Source organism: Aythya fuligula, chromosome 2 (assembly GCF_009819795.1).
Source record: "Aythya fuligula isolate bAytFul2 chromosome 2, bAytFul2.pri, whole genome shotgun sequence".
NCBI lineage: Eukaryota > Metazoa > Chordata > Aves > Anseriformes > Anatidae > Aythya > Aythya fuligula.
In genome coordinates, this window is record NC_045560.1 from 3,468,085 (window position 1) to 3,483,957 (window position 15,873).

The window sequence follows — 15,873 nt, forward strand, 5'->3', positions numbered from 1 at the left end:
TTGTGATTGTAAGGAGCTTAAACAACACCCCCCAGACTGAGAGAGCCAAAGCCATGTGGAATAACATGGTGTCTCTGAGGCCTTTCAGTCCTAATGGCTCATTTCTACCAGGCTCTAGAATGGGCTGGCTTCATTTCAGAGCAAAATGAAGCCTGGTAAATCCCATCTCTGACATGTGGGCTTGGATGTGTTTAGCAATAGGGCTGCTCCCTGCATGGGCAGGGGGGTCTGAGTCTGCTTTCCCTGCCAAAGCAGGGCATGGTGGTGAAAGCAACCAAAATCCAGCTGTTCATTTGTCCTGAGGTGGTTGTCCCTGAAGGGTGTTCCATCTTCCTGAAGGGCGGAAAGCTCTGGTCGCTGCTGCTCTGGAGAAGTCTGCCCCAGGGTGAACTCTGGAAGGGTGAAAAGGTCCATTAACTGTCAATATGAACCCAAAATAGCTCTCAGGCCGTTTGCCTGGAGAAAGCACTGATTTCCATCAATCCATCAGTCTCTAAAGGGAGAGATTTATTTGTGGAGGTGGATCGGTGTCTTCCTGCTCTCCACTGAGCTGTTGCCCATGGAGGGATTGAGCCCATTACTCATCACCTACCACTTCCTAGGGTGGGATATTCACCTGTTCCAGAGCCAGTCCCCATTTCCAATTACCTGTACAGTCCAAAACCATATACAAGTTCATACTTACTACTGAAGCTGCGATTTCAGGTAGGTCCTATTGCATTTAAAGGTGTCACCTTATGATGAGAAGTGAGGGGAGACAGCACTCTGGAAGAACTGGGGTTGCTTCCCCAAGCCTTGGAGCTCTGCAGAGCCACAGAAGATGATGGAGACCCTGGAGCAGGTTTGGGACCAAGGAGGTGCTCTTTTCCTGGGTGGACCATAAACCTTAAAGAAGCCACAGGATCATCTGGGATCTGCTGTGGGAAGAGCTGGGCTGTAGCTGGCTCAGCAGCAGCACCTCGTGATGTGAGGAATGTGGACGCAAACCTCAGATGACAGCACACACTGAGAGCACAGTGAAAAGGAAAACAAGCAGGGGTTCAAGGGAGATTAAAGGCAGAGGAGGAAAATCCCAAACAATAGCACAATCACACTGGATTATGCTGGGAAAAATTAAAAAAAAACTTATACTGAAGGGATAGGGGAGGATGGGGTTGTCCAGTCCCAGACCTCGGGGAGCAAAGGAACATTTCTGAGGTATGACCCAGCTTAGAGATCAATGTTCATCCTTTGAGCCTGTCACAGATGAGCAGCCCAGACGAGTTTATGATCTGAGCTCTGAAAACAGTATGTGATTACTCCTCTGCTATATTGGTACTGCCTGGGATGCTGCTGGAACCTCACCAGTACTAGAGGGCTTCGTACCAGTATCGTTCCCTCCCTCCTCCCATTTACGTAGATAACAGTCATGGCACAATGCATTTTTATAAGCACATCCATTCCAGAGCAAGTGGTTATGTGGCTTTAAATACACCAAGAAGAGTGGCTAATATTCTTGCATAGATTTAATTAGTTTGTTAATTAAATCTCTGCCATCTCTGAGTGTCAGAGAGCCCAGAGGGTCCATAATAATGGAGATAAAATGAAAGACTTATCTAGAAATTTCAGCGTAGGTATAAACACTTATAGTTACTCTGCTCACCTATGCCTGCCAAAATTAATTTGCTTCCTTGAGAGCTCTTTAGGAAGAGCTGGGCCTGGACCAGCCACTTGAGGTCCCACGAGGCTTCTTTGACATCCAAGGACGTGGAAGCAGGATGCAGGACCTGATGGAGTCCTCAGCTTTCCTGGAGCATCAGCTGAGGGCCAGGGAGGCTCTAGGCCTCAGAATGGGGGTGCTCAATCTCAGTAGACCTTATCAGGAGACCCCCAGCTTGCAAGGAGATACCTGGGTTTAGATGCCTTAGTCTATGAGTTGAAGCCCACTGTTGGGATCTCTATATTTTGGGTTTGCTTCAGACATTCTCTCCACCACCAAAATGTGGAAAAGGTGGATTTATTAGTGGTGAGGTGTCCAGAGACGGTGCTGGTAGGGCCTACACACATAGTGCAGGCAACACAGGCACATCCCTCCCCCAGACTCCGGGGGTCTCCTCCTTTGGTAAGACTTTTTAAGTAACTTCCCACATAAGTCCCATACCCCATACACAGGTGTAAATAAAAAATTCACCTTCGTTCCCCATCTCCTTCCAGCCTCAAAAAGTGACTCCAGAGGAGAATAAAGGACAAACCCACGCGGAAAATCAGCCCAGGGGATGAGCTGTTTGGCCTCATGGGTGCCACAAAGCCCACACGAGACTCTCCCTTCTTGCATCTTTCCAGCGTTGACTTCATCGTCTATTCTTAGCACAGCAAAAGGCTTCGGAGTGGTCATTTAGTAGCGTTAGGAGGTCCCAGCCCTGCTGTTGATGACCCAGAAGGCAGATTAGGGGGGTTGATTCATCTGGAGGATGTTTTCCCCAAGCGTGGCGGCCGTGCCGTGGGGTCGCACGCGTCTTCCGTCATGGGACGGCGGCAGAAGCTCGCGTTCCCCCCGCGGTGACTCACGGGCTGCCAGGCCACTCCTGAAGCATCGAGGCTGGAAGTACAGCTGTTCCCCCCGTCCCCTCCCTTCCCCCTTGTCCCATGTGTCATATTAGAGGGTGATCGGCTTACACATGCTGCAATATGGATTCCTAAGCTTTGTAGCGCAGTGGCTATATATAAAGCCCTGCACTGCAAGCTGAAGTACACAGACAGCTGCGATAGCAGCGAGCCTTTCACATTCCCAGTGTGCTGACAGGCTGGAAGCAAGGGAGACCTGCTTTGAGTAAGTTTCTTTACCAGGGCACACAGACAGAAATATTCGTAAATCCACAGTTAGATTTGGTGAAAGGTTTGGGGAAAAAATAAGAACTTTTACTCTGCACTATGGGTTTGCCTTTCGATCAAGTGGAAGAACTGCGTCTCTACCAGCAAACTCTCCTCCAGGATGGACTCAAGGACATGTTGGACCACAATAAGTTTCTGGACTGTGTCTTGAAAGTCAAGGGGAAGGAGTTCCCCTGCCATCGGCTGGTGCTGGCGGCTTGCAGCCCATATTTCCGGGCGATGTTCCTCTCAGACATGGAGGAGAGCAAGAAGAAGGAGGTCAGCTTGGAAGATGTTGATCCAGATGTCATGGGCAAGATCCTCCATTATATCTACACCTCTGAGCTGGAGATCACAGAGCAGAATGTGCAGGACATCTTCTCCGTGGCCAACATGTTCCAGATCCCCTCCATCTTCACCGTCTGCGTGTCCTTCCTGCAGAAGCGGCTTTGCCTCAGCAACTGCTTGGCCATCTTCAGGCTGGGCTTGATGCTGGATTGTGCCCGGCTGGCCGTGGCAGCTCGCGATTTCATCTGCGATCGCTTTGCGCTGGTCTCCCGCGATGAGGAGTTCTACCAGCTCTCACCCGACGAGCTCATTGCCATCATCTCCAGTGACTCCCTCAACATCGAGAAAGAGGAGACTGTCTTCGAGGTGGTGATGAAGTGGGTGGGGACCAAGGACCGTGAGAGCCGGCAGAAGGCCCTGCCGGTCATCTTTGAAAGCATCCGCTTCCGCCTCATGCCCAAGGACTACATCAAGGACCACGTGGAGAAGCACGCCGTGGTGAAATCCAGCCCAGAGCTGCTCAAGAAACTACAGATGGTGAAGGATGCCCAGCAAGGCAAATTCACCGTGGTGAAGAAGAAGAAAGTGAAGAAAAGCAGTGAAAAGCAGGCAAAAGACAACGTTGTCAATGGAGCAGTAGAGGAGGAGGAAGATGCGGAGGAGGATGCCCTTCCAGGGATCCTAAATGACACGATGCGCTTTGGCATGTTCCTCCAGGACCTCATTTTCATGGTCAGTGACAGTGGAGCAGTGGCCTATGACCCCACTGCCAACGAGTGCTACTTTGCCTCCCTGTCTGCTCAAATCCCCAAGAACCACGTCAGTCTGGTGACCAAAGAGAATCAGATCTTCATTGTCGGAGGACTGTACTACAACGAGGACAGCAAAGAGGATCCCATGAGCTCCTACTTCCTGCAGGTACCAGCTTTATTTCTTTGTTGTTTCTTTGACCACTTAAGAGCACCACCAGATGCCAGTAATATCCGTTGTTGTGTGATGCTAAAGCGAAGGTTGTAAACGAAGGTGAGACATCTAAACTGTTTTACTAGAGATTCTTAGCATTATATTTTTAATGGAGATCTCTCTGACGGGAGAGATCCAATATCCATCCCTTTTCAAATGCTCCTCTTGTCCCTGGGTGTGTTCTAGTTTCAGCTCAGCCTGCCTTGGCTGTTTCCTACCCTTCCTGTTGACCCCGTATGAATCCAGTAAATCCTATATCCTCTTCCCTTATACCCAGAAATCCTTTTGTACTTCTCCCATGGCTCACATCTGTTTTTGGAGGAAGCAGTAAAGCAATGAAAGGATAAAGCAAAGGGGAGGCCCCATGCTGAGACACACAATTTGGTCCTTTCCCTGCTTCATTGCGTGGGTAGGGCTGTGCACCCACACCATGTGTGGGTGTGTCACCTGGAAAGGGGCAGCATTTGGAGTCTGTGCAGCCTGTGAAATGAGGAGTTAGTGGGAAGAAACCGTGAAAGTGGCCCAGGAAAGTAGGATGGAGGGGAAAGGCAGTGGGAGTGCTGAGGGGAATGGCTCTTTGTGCTGAGCAGGAGCTTTGACCGCAGCAGATGTGGGCAGCTCCATCAGTTAGCAACCCAAAGCAGTCAAACAAGCTATGTCTAAAGATCAATACTCCTCCTGTTTTGTTGCTGATGAAGCAAGGTTGTATTGCCATGATTGCAGCAAGCAGGTCAAGGAAAGTGATTTTTCCTTTAATCAGGCACTTGTGAGGCCACATCTGGGTGCTGAGTCCAGGCTGGTGCTCCCCAGTACAAGGAGGACGTTGAGGTACTGGTGTGGGTCCAGCGGAGGCCACTAAGGTGGTTAGGGCTGGAGAAGAGAAGCATCTGGGTCTTGTCAGCCAGGAGAAGAGGAGGGGAAGATCTCATTGATGTCTGCAGCTCCTTAATGGGGTACATCATGGCCATTTTTAGCTGCTTTCCCCCCAAAAAAGGGGTCAGTGGTGCCTTCACAGCCTGCTCTGACACTCCTGCATGGGAAAAGCAGACACGTCCCAGGGCTGGAAGGTGCTGTCAGTTTGTGGGTGTGTGATTTGTTTCCATCAGTTCCCTTTACATAGGTCATAGTTCCTATAGGAATACGATGTTCTTCTGAGCCTTTTTCAGCTGGAACTTCACACAGATATAGGCAGGCAGCTGTGTGATAAACCCTTGAACCACGGTGTCAGTGCAGCAGCATCTTACATCTTCTAACTCTGTTTCTATCCTCTGTTTTCGTGTTCCTCCTGCTGAGAGGTCAGGGATAGTTTAGACTTGAGGACAAGCACCGATGTATATAAACGCTGATAAATCCCAGAGGCCTTGCACATTTTGGCAGGAACAAAATGATTCCGTTGACATTCCAGATGGAAAAGGGTATCCTTTATTTGTCACTTCTAAGATTTATGCCTTGAAAACAATGCTGAAGCCATCGAGAAGCAGGAACTCTCCTGGTGACCGGGCTGCTCGGGTCTGTGCTATAAATAACAGAAATGTGGGCCACAGCTTACACAGAGACAACAGCCACAGGCCTCCAGCTGAGGCTGAATTTTGGAGGCAGCCCAGCAAGCTGGAGCTCCACGGCACTTCGGGCAGTGCTTCAGCCCAGCTTCCTCGTGCAGAGGCCCCCCAAATGGGCTGCTAGAGGTCACCCCAGGCTTAACATGTGATTCTGCCAAGATGTGTTAAAAGTATTGCCCCGGTTTGCAAGTCCCACCACGTCCAAAGAGCCCCCAGCCCCGTGCTGTGATCCTTCACGCCTTTTTTTTCTGGTGGGAAGTGAGGTAATGCCTTAGTCCACAGATGTCCAAGGACTTTGCCATCTGACCTACTGGCATTTTATGGATTAATCTCCATGTCTGGTGGGTAGGATGGACACACCGTGGTCAGCATGAAGAGCTCTGGTCTTTGCAACGTGATCTCAGCTTCATCTGAAGATGTTGGGTAGATAGGCATTGTGTAAATACCATTTGTGCCGACAGACACACACGTTTCATCTCTCACACCAAGGTGGTAGAGGACACCAGTATCTTGAGAAGCAGAGGAGGAACACAGTAACTGAGCTTTGCCAGAAAGAGGGAGAGTTGGTGGGAGAAGAAGGCATTTTACTCTCCAGTGTTTCAGCTCCTCCAGTCCCAGGAACTATTTTTAATTAGGTCCAACATGAGACTCTCCTATCCAAAGACAACCAAGCTTGTTCCAAGCCGAGGCTTTGGTGTACGGAGCAGAAAACGTTCCTGCTCATGCATCTCTGCTCTTACACCTTGTCATAAAACACAGCTGGTGATGTGTGACTTGGATTTGCACTGAGATTCCCTGTCCTGCACCAGATGCAGCATCAGGGGCAAAGCATGGGCAGAAGGTGTCTGTTGGGGTGATGAGCAGCACATGGGAACAGCCCTGCTCTTAGCCTCTGGCTCTTCATTAAGCCAAGACGCCGGGAGAGCACACACTAACGAGTATGTGTTTCCTTTCAGTACGACCATCTGGATGCAGACTGGCTGGGCATGCCCCCCCTGCCCTCCCCTCGCTGCCTCTTTGGCCTGGGAGAGGCAGAAAACTCCATTTTTGTGGTCGGAGGGAAAGAACTGAAGGAGGGAGAGAAGACCTTGGATTCGGTCCTGTGCTACGACCGGCTGTAAGTGTCCACGTGTGAGCGAGGGGCAGGAGGTGGCTGGCAGGAGAAGGTGAGGCAGCTGCCGTGAAAAATGACCCCAGTTCTTCAGGGACCAGGTTTAGAGACAGAGCTTGATCTCTGCACCTCGATGCTGGGACCACGGGGAGCAATTTGAGATGAACCTTGGGGCTCCGAGCTGCCCCTCTCCAGCTGCTTCATTTGTTCTAATTGAAGCTCCCAGGGTGGGAGCCATACCTGGGATATTAAATTATCAAGGACTGAACTTAGCAGATGCTCACGTGGCACCTGCATGGAGGAGCGAGGGGAGTTTTTCCTTCTGCTCTTGCCCATTGGTTCGCGTTTTGGTGACCTTCACTGTGGTCTCACAGGGAGTGGTTTTGTACAGGAAAGCTTGTTTTGAAACTATTCAGACGTGGCACTGAATGGCCCACCCTGATTGATATCAGGCTTAATATATGATTATTTTTGCACAATGGGCTCTGAACCATGTTATGTCATGAGCTATATTAAAACTGACCGTCCTGTTCTGCTCAGAGGAGGCAGAAATATCCAAAGAGTTCTCCTCTCTGCCCTAAAGAAGCACAGTGGTAGGTGTTAACAAGCCTTTGGTCAGCTTATATTTAGATTTGTGTGCTCCAAAATCTGTTTTATAGGCAGAGATTTGAAACCAGTTTCATTTCCCAACAGTAGGGTATTTATTGCCCCTCTGGGACATATCGCGTGTCCCCTTGCTGCTCACTCGGGGGTGGCTTAAATATTGGCTGGAGGCTGGCAGAGAGATGATCAGCACCACTCCTATTTCTGGTGTTATTTGGGTAAAAACTTCAACAGTAACAAACCTGGAGAGAAAAAATTGCTGGTCTATAATAGCAACTATTTCCCTAGAGTGGTTGGGCAATTAGGAAGCACTCGGAGCCCAGGCATCTCCATTCTTAGGTAAAATAAAGTGCCATATTTTGAGGGGTTCATCCTACATCAATAAAAATTGGGGATGACTCTAAGCAACGTGGATATCAACAGCCAGATCTTGAGAAATTGGTCAGCCCTATTTGTGCCTGTACACCTGCCCACTGAATGTAGCTGTTTAATCGATGATGAGTCTTCCCTTGGGTCCAGATCACCACAAATGCCCCCAAATTTTAGTTGTTTCCATTTTGGGCTGCTGCTACCCAACGTAAACAACAAGGATGTAAAAATAAAGGTGTCAAAACCCTGCCTGAGGACAGAGCTGGAGGGTCTGCCGTGGAAAAGCAGTGGGTATCCTAGCAGAGGCACCGCTTTGGGGTTTCCAAATCTTTTAGCTACGTCCTCAGCTCAGCTGCCCTGGAGCTAGCTCAGAGACTTCAGCACAATCCCACGCTCCAAAATGTGGATGCAACCACCTTGGTGGCTGCTGGCAAACCAAAGCACTTTAAAATCAAAGGTCATGGTAAAAAACAAAAAAAGAAAAAAGAGAGAAATTTGTCCTCAGAATATTGCACGCTTAAGTCTCTTGGATTTTTATTTTTTACATAATGCTGAAATCTCTGTCTCATCTGTATTTGGCTGGTAATGCTTGTAAATGATGTGAGGCCCTAGAAGAAGGCACTGTTTATGCACAAAGCCCAGAAGTAGAGGATGCTGCAGAAAAGGATGAGCATTAGCATAAGCATCTGGCATGTTTTATGTTTGATCTTCCTTTTTTTTTTTTTTTAGGATGACAAAATTTACTGGTTCAGCATTATCTCATTGGAAGACTCCTATTTTTAAGACACTTTGTTTTCCATTAGTCAGGATCTGCACTCACCTCCAGGTCTGGAAAGTGCCCTGTGCTCTGGGCCTCACCCAGCAAGCTACAAATCCTCTTGCCTCCCATCTTTCCTTGATCCAGGTCCTTCAAGTGGGGTGAAGCCGATTCCCTCCCCTACGCGGTCTACGGCCACGCGGTGGTGTCACACAAGGACCTTGTCTACGTAATTGGTGGCAAAGGAAGCGACAAGTAAGTCAAAAACCAAGAGAAATCAAGGAGTCATCCCCCAAACTAGAGGGAGGGCAGAGCATGAGTCAGTACCTCCTGCAGTGCCAAGCAGGTGAGTGAGCGAGCCTCCTCTCTCTCCTCTTTCTCTAGGAAGTGCCTGAAGAACATGTGTGTCTACAACCCCAACAAATTCGAGTGGAAGGAGCTGGCTCCCATGAAAACTGCCCGCTCGCTGTTCGGAGCCACGGTGCACAAAGACAAAATCTACGTGGCGGCTGGTGTGACCGACTCCGGCCTGACCAACTCGGTGGAAGTGTACGACATTGCCACCAACAAGTATGTACCTGAGCACACCTTCAGGGCCTAATTACAAGCTGTGGATTTATATTAAGCAGCTTCCAACCCTCCAGGAGTTTCTTTGCAACTCCTGATCCCAGTTTCTCCCAGTCTGTATTTTTCAGACCACTGGGAATCAGTGAGACCACTGTGTTTGGGCTGTGGATCATGCCAGGCTCACACTCAAAGTGGTTTCATCAAGTGGTCAGCTTCTTAGGTACTTTGCAGGGCTGTAGCTTCATCTTGTCATCTTTGTCCTGTGCAAGAGATGTGTTTCCTGACTCGGGGTGGGTTTTGTGGCCACATCCAGCCCCTGGAACATGCTGGTCCATGCTGGGTGAGCACCACAGCTCAGCTACTCGCAGAAAAATGAAGTTGAGCTACAATGATGGAAACACCTCCCTAGCACCAGGCAGTGTATGATCCCATCCCGTGTAAACCTACACAAGTTAATCTGCTGCTAGTTAATTCAGTTGCTAATGATGACAGGGGTTGGCAGGGTGCCCTAACGTGTCCCCTCTTGACATGGCAGGTGGGACACCTTCACCGAGTTCCCGCAGGAGCGCAGCTCTGTCAGCCTGGTGAGCCTGGCTGGGGTGCTCTACCTGCTCGGGGGCTTCGCCACGGTGGAGACGGAGTCGGGAGAGCTGGTGCCAACGGAGCTGAACGACGTTTGGAGGTGATGACCTTCCCTGGGGCTCTCCGTGGTGGTATGGGAGATGGGGGGGACGTTACTCAGCAAAAGCCACCGAGGGAACGGATAGTTTCTGTCTTTCTTGATGCCTTCAGCATGTTGGTGTTGCCTCAGCACGAGGCTGAAGGCTCAGCATGGGGGCTCTGGGTGAGGTGTTTGCCCTGTGCTGTGCTGGAGGGCACGTTAGGCAATTCAGTGATTTCTCCCAGCCTCGTACAGCAACACACTAGGCAAAATCTGCTCCTTCAGCTTTTTCCTGAACTGACATTTTGTTTGGAGCTGGTTCCAGACCTCCCCTCTGGCTCGAAGCCGTGTTTGTGCAATGAGCGCTCTCCCCGGGAAGAGCCAGTGCTCAGGATGGAAATGAGATTGTCTTACGTGGGAGCAGAGAAGCAGTCAGAAAACACTTTCTGACAGCTGCTAATGCAGGGCTAGCTCCTGTCCTTCAGCTCTGTGGCTCTAGAGCACCCTCAGCAGGCATCTCCTGGCCTTCACCAGAGATGTTCAATCTTGACATCAAGCATCAAGCCATTTCCAGTGGAAGTGGTGTCTCCTGTGAGACCATGAGCTGATATCTGCACATCCTAGCCTGTTGAACCAAAGTATATCAGGGCTGAAAGTCCCCATGGTACCCCCACAGTGACCAAAAACCCTCCATTGGACACCACCCCGCACCCTAGGCCTCCCAGCACTACAGAGAGCAGCTGAAGTGGGGAGGGAAGATGCTTTCCTCACCACAACTCTCCCTCTGTCTCTCCCCAGATACGACGAAGAGCAGAAGAAGTGGGAAGGGGTCCTCCGGGAGATCCAGTACGCCTCTGGTGCCACCTTCCTTCCCGTGCGCCTCAACGTTTTGCGGCTAACGAAGATGTAGTGGGGCAGGATTTACTTCTTCCACTGGGGTCTGGGACAAGGAGGGACGGGGGGAGGTGAGGCCATGCGTAGCAGCACAGAGACATGGCAGGTTTCTCTAGATACCGTGCAGGACATTGCATCTGTGATTGGTACCATTTTACTTCATCAAATGGGAAAGGGGGAAATTATCTTGAGGCATTATGGGAATTTAATGGTATTATGGGAATTTAATTTAATTCTAGTTCACTAGATTACTACAGAAGGGCCCTAGCACCTGCATGGAGCTGGGGTAGAGTTACAAACATGGAACAATGAGCTACTCCGGGACAAAAAGATCATATTTCTGTTCCACTTCAGGTTTCTTCCGATCTTCTCAACCACTGTTGAAGCTCCCCAACCAAGAGTGGAAGCAGAAAGTGGGTCTGAAGGAATTAAGCTGATGTTTTCCCAGACAGAGATGTCTCTAATATATTTATTTCCTCACCTGAGGTGTGGTGCTAGAGCTCACCTTGGAGGGGAAAAGGAAGAGGCGAAGGCTAGTGGTGCAGGTGACACGTGGGGGGACTTGGATGAGTTCCCAAGAGATGCAGGTTGTTGGGATGAGACAGTTAAAAGAAAAAAGGCACGTGAGCATGGGCAGCGGAAATCTGTAGGACATTGCAATGAAAAGAAAAAAAGTTTTGGTTCTTCATCTCCATCCTGACTTTGGACTGAAGAGATGTAAAGAGCTAAAGACTGCAGGAGGGGGAGAGTCATGCTAGGAGTAAGGTAGGGAAGGGAAGAGAGACAGGCAGGGAGGGCCGTGAGCACTCATCTCCATCTTTTTGGGCTCCCCATCTTCAATCACAGATCACATTGTCCTGACCTACGGTTGGACAAATGCTGTTTTTCAGGGAAAGGTTTTTTTTTATTTATGCTGTCTTTCATTTTTATTGTTCTGAACCTTTTTCTTTCTTTTTTTTTTTTTTTTTTTTTTAACACTATTCTAATTTGCAGAATTCTTGGAGATCTCAGCCGTGTTTGGCTCAAAGAGAGCTTCCTACTGAGAAAAAAATGCATTGTGTTTTTTTTTTTTTTTAAGTTATCATAATGATGTTTTGATAGAAACATGACTGTACTGGCAGCAGGACAAAGATCTGTTAGAGCAAAAATCTAATGATGTCCATGCTGCCTGACCAGTGGTTTATTTAAAAATAAATCTTTAAAATGTTTCAAAAGAAATTCCCTTTGTCTGCATGCTTATAGAGCCGTAACTGAATGTCCACAGCAACTAAACACAAGGACCAAGCAAAAGCTGTGCTGAACACATCCAGCAAACCAGCCCCATGGAGAGCCCTAGCAGAGACCCAGATTTTATTCTTATTTTCTTGCATTTTGGAGCTGAAACTTAATGCTCATATCCTTAAAGCTTTTCTCTGTAGATATGAGGACTAGAGGCTTACCTAGGGAAAGGAAGAGGAAAGCCAGCTGGATGCTTACACACCATCATGATGCAGTGAGCGGGGGTGACGATAAAAAAACAATAAATACAAACCTTGTAAACGCCCTGAAAGTGGCATGAAAATTACGGTATCAAAAGTCTGGCTGATTTGTCTAGCTCAAAATGAAGTCTCGGAGAAACTAAAACATGTTTGGAGGTAAAGACCATTTTGCATGAGTAAAGGAACCAGAGCATTGTCAAAAGAATCTCGAAAGATTCTTTCCTGGGGGAAATGTGGGCCCTTTGAAGTCAAGGGGAGCACTGCTGTGTCTTGGTAAGTTGCTGTGGTGTGGTCCCTCAATAACAGCTCGAGAAGTGGTGATTAAGCCAGGTCCAAATCCTCAGTCCTCTCCCCTTGCAGCTGTCCGCTGGGGATATGGTTAACGGGAGGTGAGCGCTCGTGTGCAGTTCACATCCTTTATGAAGCCCTGAGAGACGCCACTGCTGGCACAGGGCAAGAAAAGATAAAAGAAAAAAAAGGCAATTTTATAAAAGAAGAGCTTGAAATATCCCATCGCTTGAGCAACAAGGGCAAGCTCTCAGAGTCTGCAAGCCAGAGTTGGCCCAAGGAAGGCAGAAGATTTGCACAACGCCAAGCAAAAGTCTGGCCCAGGGAGGTTCACCACCTCCTCGCCAAGAGACTGCTTCAGTTCAAAGGAAATCATAAGGAAGAAACGCCAGCAGGAACACCCAGGGAGGCATCACTCCTTGCTGCTGCCCCGTGGTTTCCTGGCTGAGATGCACACAGCTCCATCAGCACAGGTCCCCCCGGGTATCTTCTCCAGGCAATGCTAGCTGTAGAGGAGCAGGTACATCCCATGGGTGCAGCAAAATCACCTCGTCTTCCATTAGCTTCCCAACATCGGCGCTGACATCAGCTGGCGAGGTTCCCACAGCTCCATTTCCAATCAATGAAGGTGCTGCGTGCCTTTGGATGGGTTCCTCGCTTTCTCCACTGCCTGCAGAGGTGCTCAGGAAGCCTCATCTCTTAGTTCACCCAAAGCTCGTGCAGCCGGTAGGACCTAGGAGCTCAGTCCTCACCCCTCCTAACACCCCCGGGGCTGCAAGCATCGAGCTGTTTCCTCCACCCACTCATCACCCTTCCCTGAAAAGCTACTTTTTGTTGGCCCACAACAGTCCAGTTGCCTCACACAGACTGCTCAGACACCTCCCACCAAACCCAACGCGACATCCACGCGTGTGAGGCACCAGCAGAAGCGAGACCCTGCCCTAAGAACAAAGAAAGCGGCGGAGCTTTAGGCTTTCTTTTATAAAAGACAAATCGTTTATTGATTCAGTCCTTCCACTTTGCAACCTCTTTGGTAACAGTCGTAACACTTCCAGACTGGGAGAACGCGGTGGAAAGGCCCGGTTCTGTCCTCTCACCACTTCCAGAGCTCAGCGACCCCTGAACGTGCCTTGGTGAGAGGCCAAAAGCAGGTTTCAAAGCACGGCCAAGGACCATGGCCTCTAGGGACACCCCCAAACAGCCTGCCGTGGCTCGTCTTGCTCGCCGGTGGCCGAGAGAGCAGCTCCAGCACCCCCAGGCAGAAGATGGCTCGGGATGGGGCCGCGGTGCCAAGGCTGGCTGTGAGCTGTGCCCTGGAAGGCAGCTTTGAAGCACCTCTTGGGACCTCCCGGACAATCAACGGGGCCAAGACCACAGCAAGAGTCGCCCGTTCCTGCAGCCTTGCCCCGGTGGCCCCGTGACGATGGGCTAAACCGGCAGCCTCAGCCTCCCCCTCCTCACACCGTCCCAAAGAGAGTAACTGCTGTACTTGGCGTTAAAGATAAACATATATTGATTACACATGGTCATAAAAAAAAAAAAAAAAGTAATAATAATAATAATAATAATACATTTCCTAGAACATTACTTAAGACGCTTCCGAAAAGCATCCACGCTTCCCCACCCCTCCCCGTCTTCCCTTATCTATACAGAATAAAGTGCTTCGTTTAGGTTGTTCACACTAGTAGAGCCACCGATACACTCTTTAACTTGGCATGTTTGGGCAACCGGTACTGAATGCCGCAAAATAATACAGAGCCGAACACCAGGCATGAGAAACTAGTTTTGAGGCAAGTGCTTGGGGTTTCATTTGTTTCCTTCAAGTTCCATGCTACCGAGGTTGTTCTTATTTTTTATTAATTTTTTTTGTTCCTGTTTTTCAACAATTTTCTTCCTTCGTGAGTTCGACCCAACTCCGTCGTGGTTGCGTGTCATTAAGCGGGGCTGCGTGCGGGGAAGCTCTCTCCGTCCGTGTGAACCAAGGGCGTCTGTCCATCTGTCCTTCCCTCTTGACTTCAGGCGAACCAAGAGTTTAATCAGTGGAGTTGTCTAGCAGCGGATGCTCGTCTCTATTGCACTGTCACAGCCGTTCCCTCCCACCGTCCGTCCACCCATCACCTTCCCACCGCGCTTGGGTTATGGCTGTGGTCCGAAGGGCCAGCCGTACCTCATGGGCATTATGAGGCTAACTGGTCTGTGCTACCAGGCTCCTGGGATATAGAAAAACAAAAACAACCCTCCCTGCGTGGCTCCCTCCCTCCCTAGAGTTCAAAGCAAAGGGAAAAGAAAACCCAAAACGCCGCCAGGTCCGTTGCCTTGCGGTCTGCTCGCGGGTAGGCGCGATGGAAACCAAGCCCCTCTCCACCCTCACGGTCTGTCGAAGAAGGGATGTGAGAGATTAAGGTGCAAGAGTTAAAAAATAATAATAATAATAATAAAATAAAATATAAAAAGCTTGAAAACAACGGACCCAACTCCTCCGCCCCGTCTAACCCAATGGGGGCCGACGGGGGCCGACCGGGGTGGATGTGGGACGAGGCGCTGTGGGAGCGACTCGTTTGAGCTCTTAGTACGTTAATGAAAACCAGACACGACGAGACACATCGGGACTGAGTCAGGGCGTAGACAAAAGGGCTCGGAGGCTGTGTAGGACTCCTGGGAGCTGCCCAGGCCTCGGAGAGGGGAGGGAGCAGCAGGGATCTGGTTCTCCAAAGTGCTGTGTGCATGGTCACATCTCGACGTCTCCAAGCGGCTCTCCGGGCAGGCTCTCGAAGGGGACTGGAGGTGGTTGAGAGCAGTCGTTGGGTTTTCCATGGACCAGGAATTTTTTTGAGGGCCAACTCTTCCCACCTGAGCCCAAGGCGGCTTCATCAGCCTCGAGGAGGAGCTGTCATCTCCTGGTGACATCTGAGCGGGACAGGTCCTCGCTGGGAGAGGAAGAGCTGGGGCAGGGATGGGGAAAGCCACCTCCAGGTGAGCAGTACGAGGGGGCATGCGTTGGTGTAGGGATTTACTTGGGGGGAGAAGTCTGCCAGGCAGGCAGGCTGATGGGCTCCGTCACAGAAGACCATACAGGCAAGGTGAATTCTCCTTGGGGTGCGGGCTCCTGTCCTGTCTCAATGCCAAGTGCAAGGGGAAAGAAACCCAAGGGAGCCCAAGGGGAAGGGGTCTGGAAGGCAGAGAAGGAGGAGACAGCATGGACCACCCTACTGAGGCCCTCCAACATCTCCAAGGGTATCACTGAAAGTGCCTCCAAAGCAATTACTTTCCAGGCTGGGTCATGGTCCCTTCAAAAAGCCAATGGCCCCAAGAACTGAGAGCCCGTGTCCCTCACAGGTGGGAGCTGGAGAAGGGGAGAGCGGGCTCTCCCCTGTCCCAGTGAGGCTGCTGGCTCTGCACAACCCCATCCAGCAGAGCTCCTGAGCACGTGGATGAGCCCTCCTGGCTAGGCGGGGACAGGTTTAGAAGTGCCCAAGCGCTTTGCT

At 50.1% G+C, this 15,873-nt stretch overlaps 1 protein-coding gene across 1 annotated transcript; it reads left to right on the forward strand.

The window, feature by feature from the left end:
* Window positions 1–2,910: 2,910 nt before the first annotated feature.
* KLHL40 (kelch like family member 40) lies at window positions 2,911–10,638 on the forward strand. The gene is made up of 6 exons (XM_032183125.1): window positions 2,911–4,056; window positions 6,617–6,777; window positions 8,648–8,755; window positions 8,885–9,070; window positions 9,603–9,749; window positions 10,527–10,638. Exons 1-6 carry the CDS (start codon window positions 2,911–2,913, stop codon window positions 10,636–10,638), a joined length of 1,860 nt encoding a protein of 619 aa, XP_032039016.1.
* The last annotated feature ends 5,235 nt before the right edge of the window (window positions 10,639–15,873 follow it).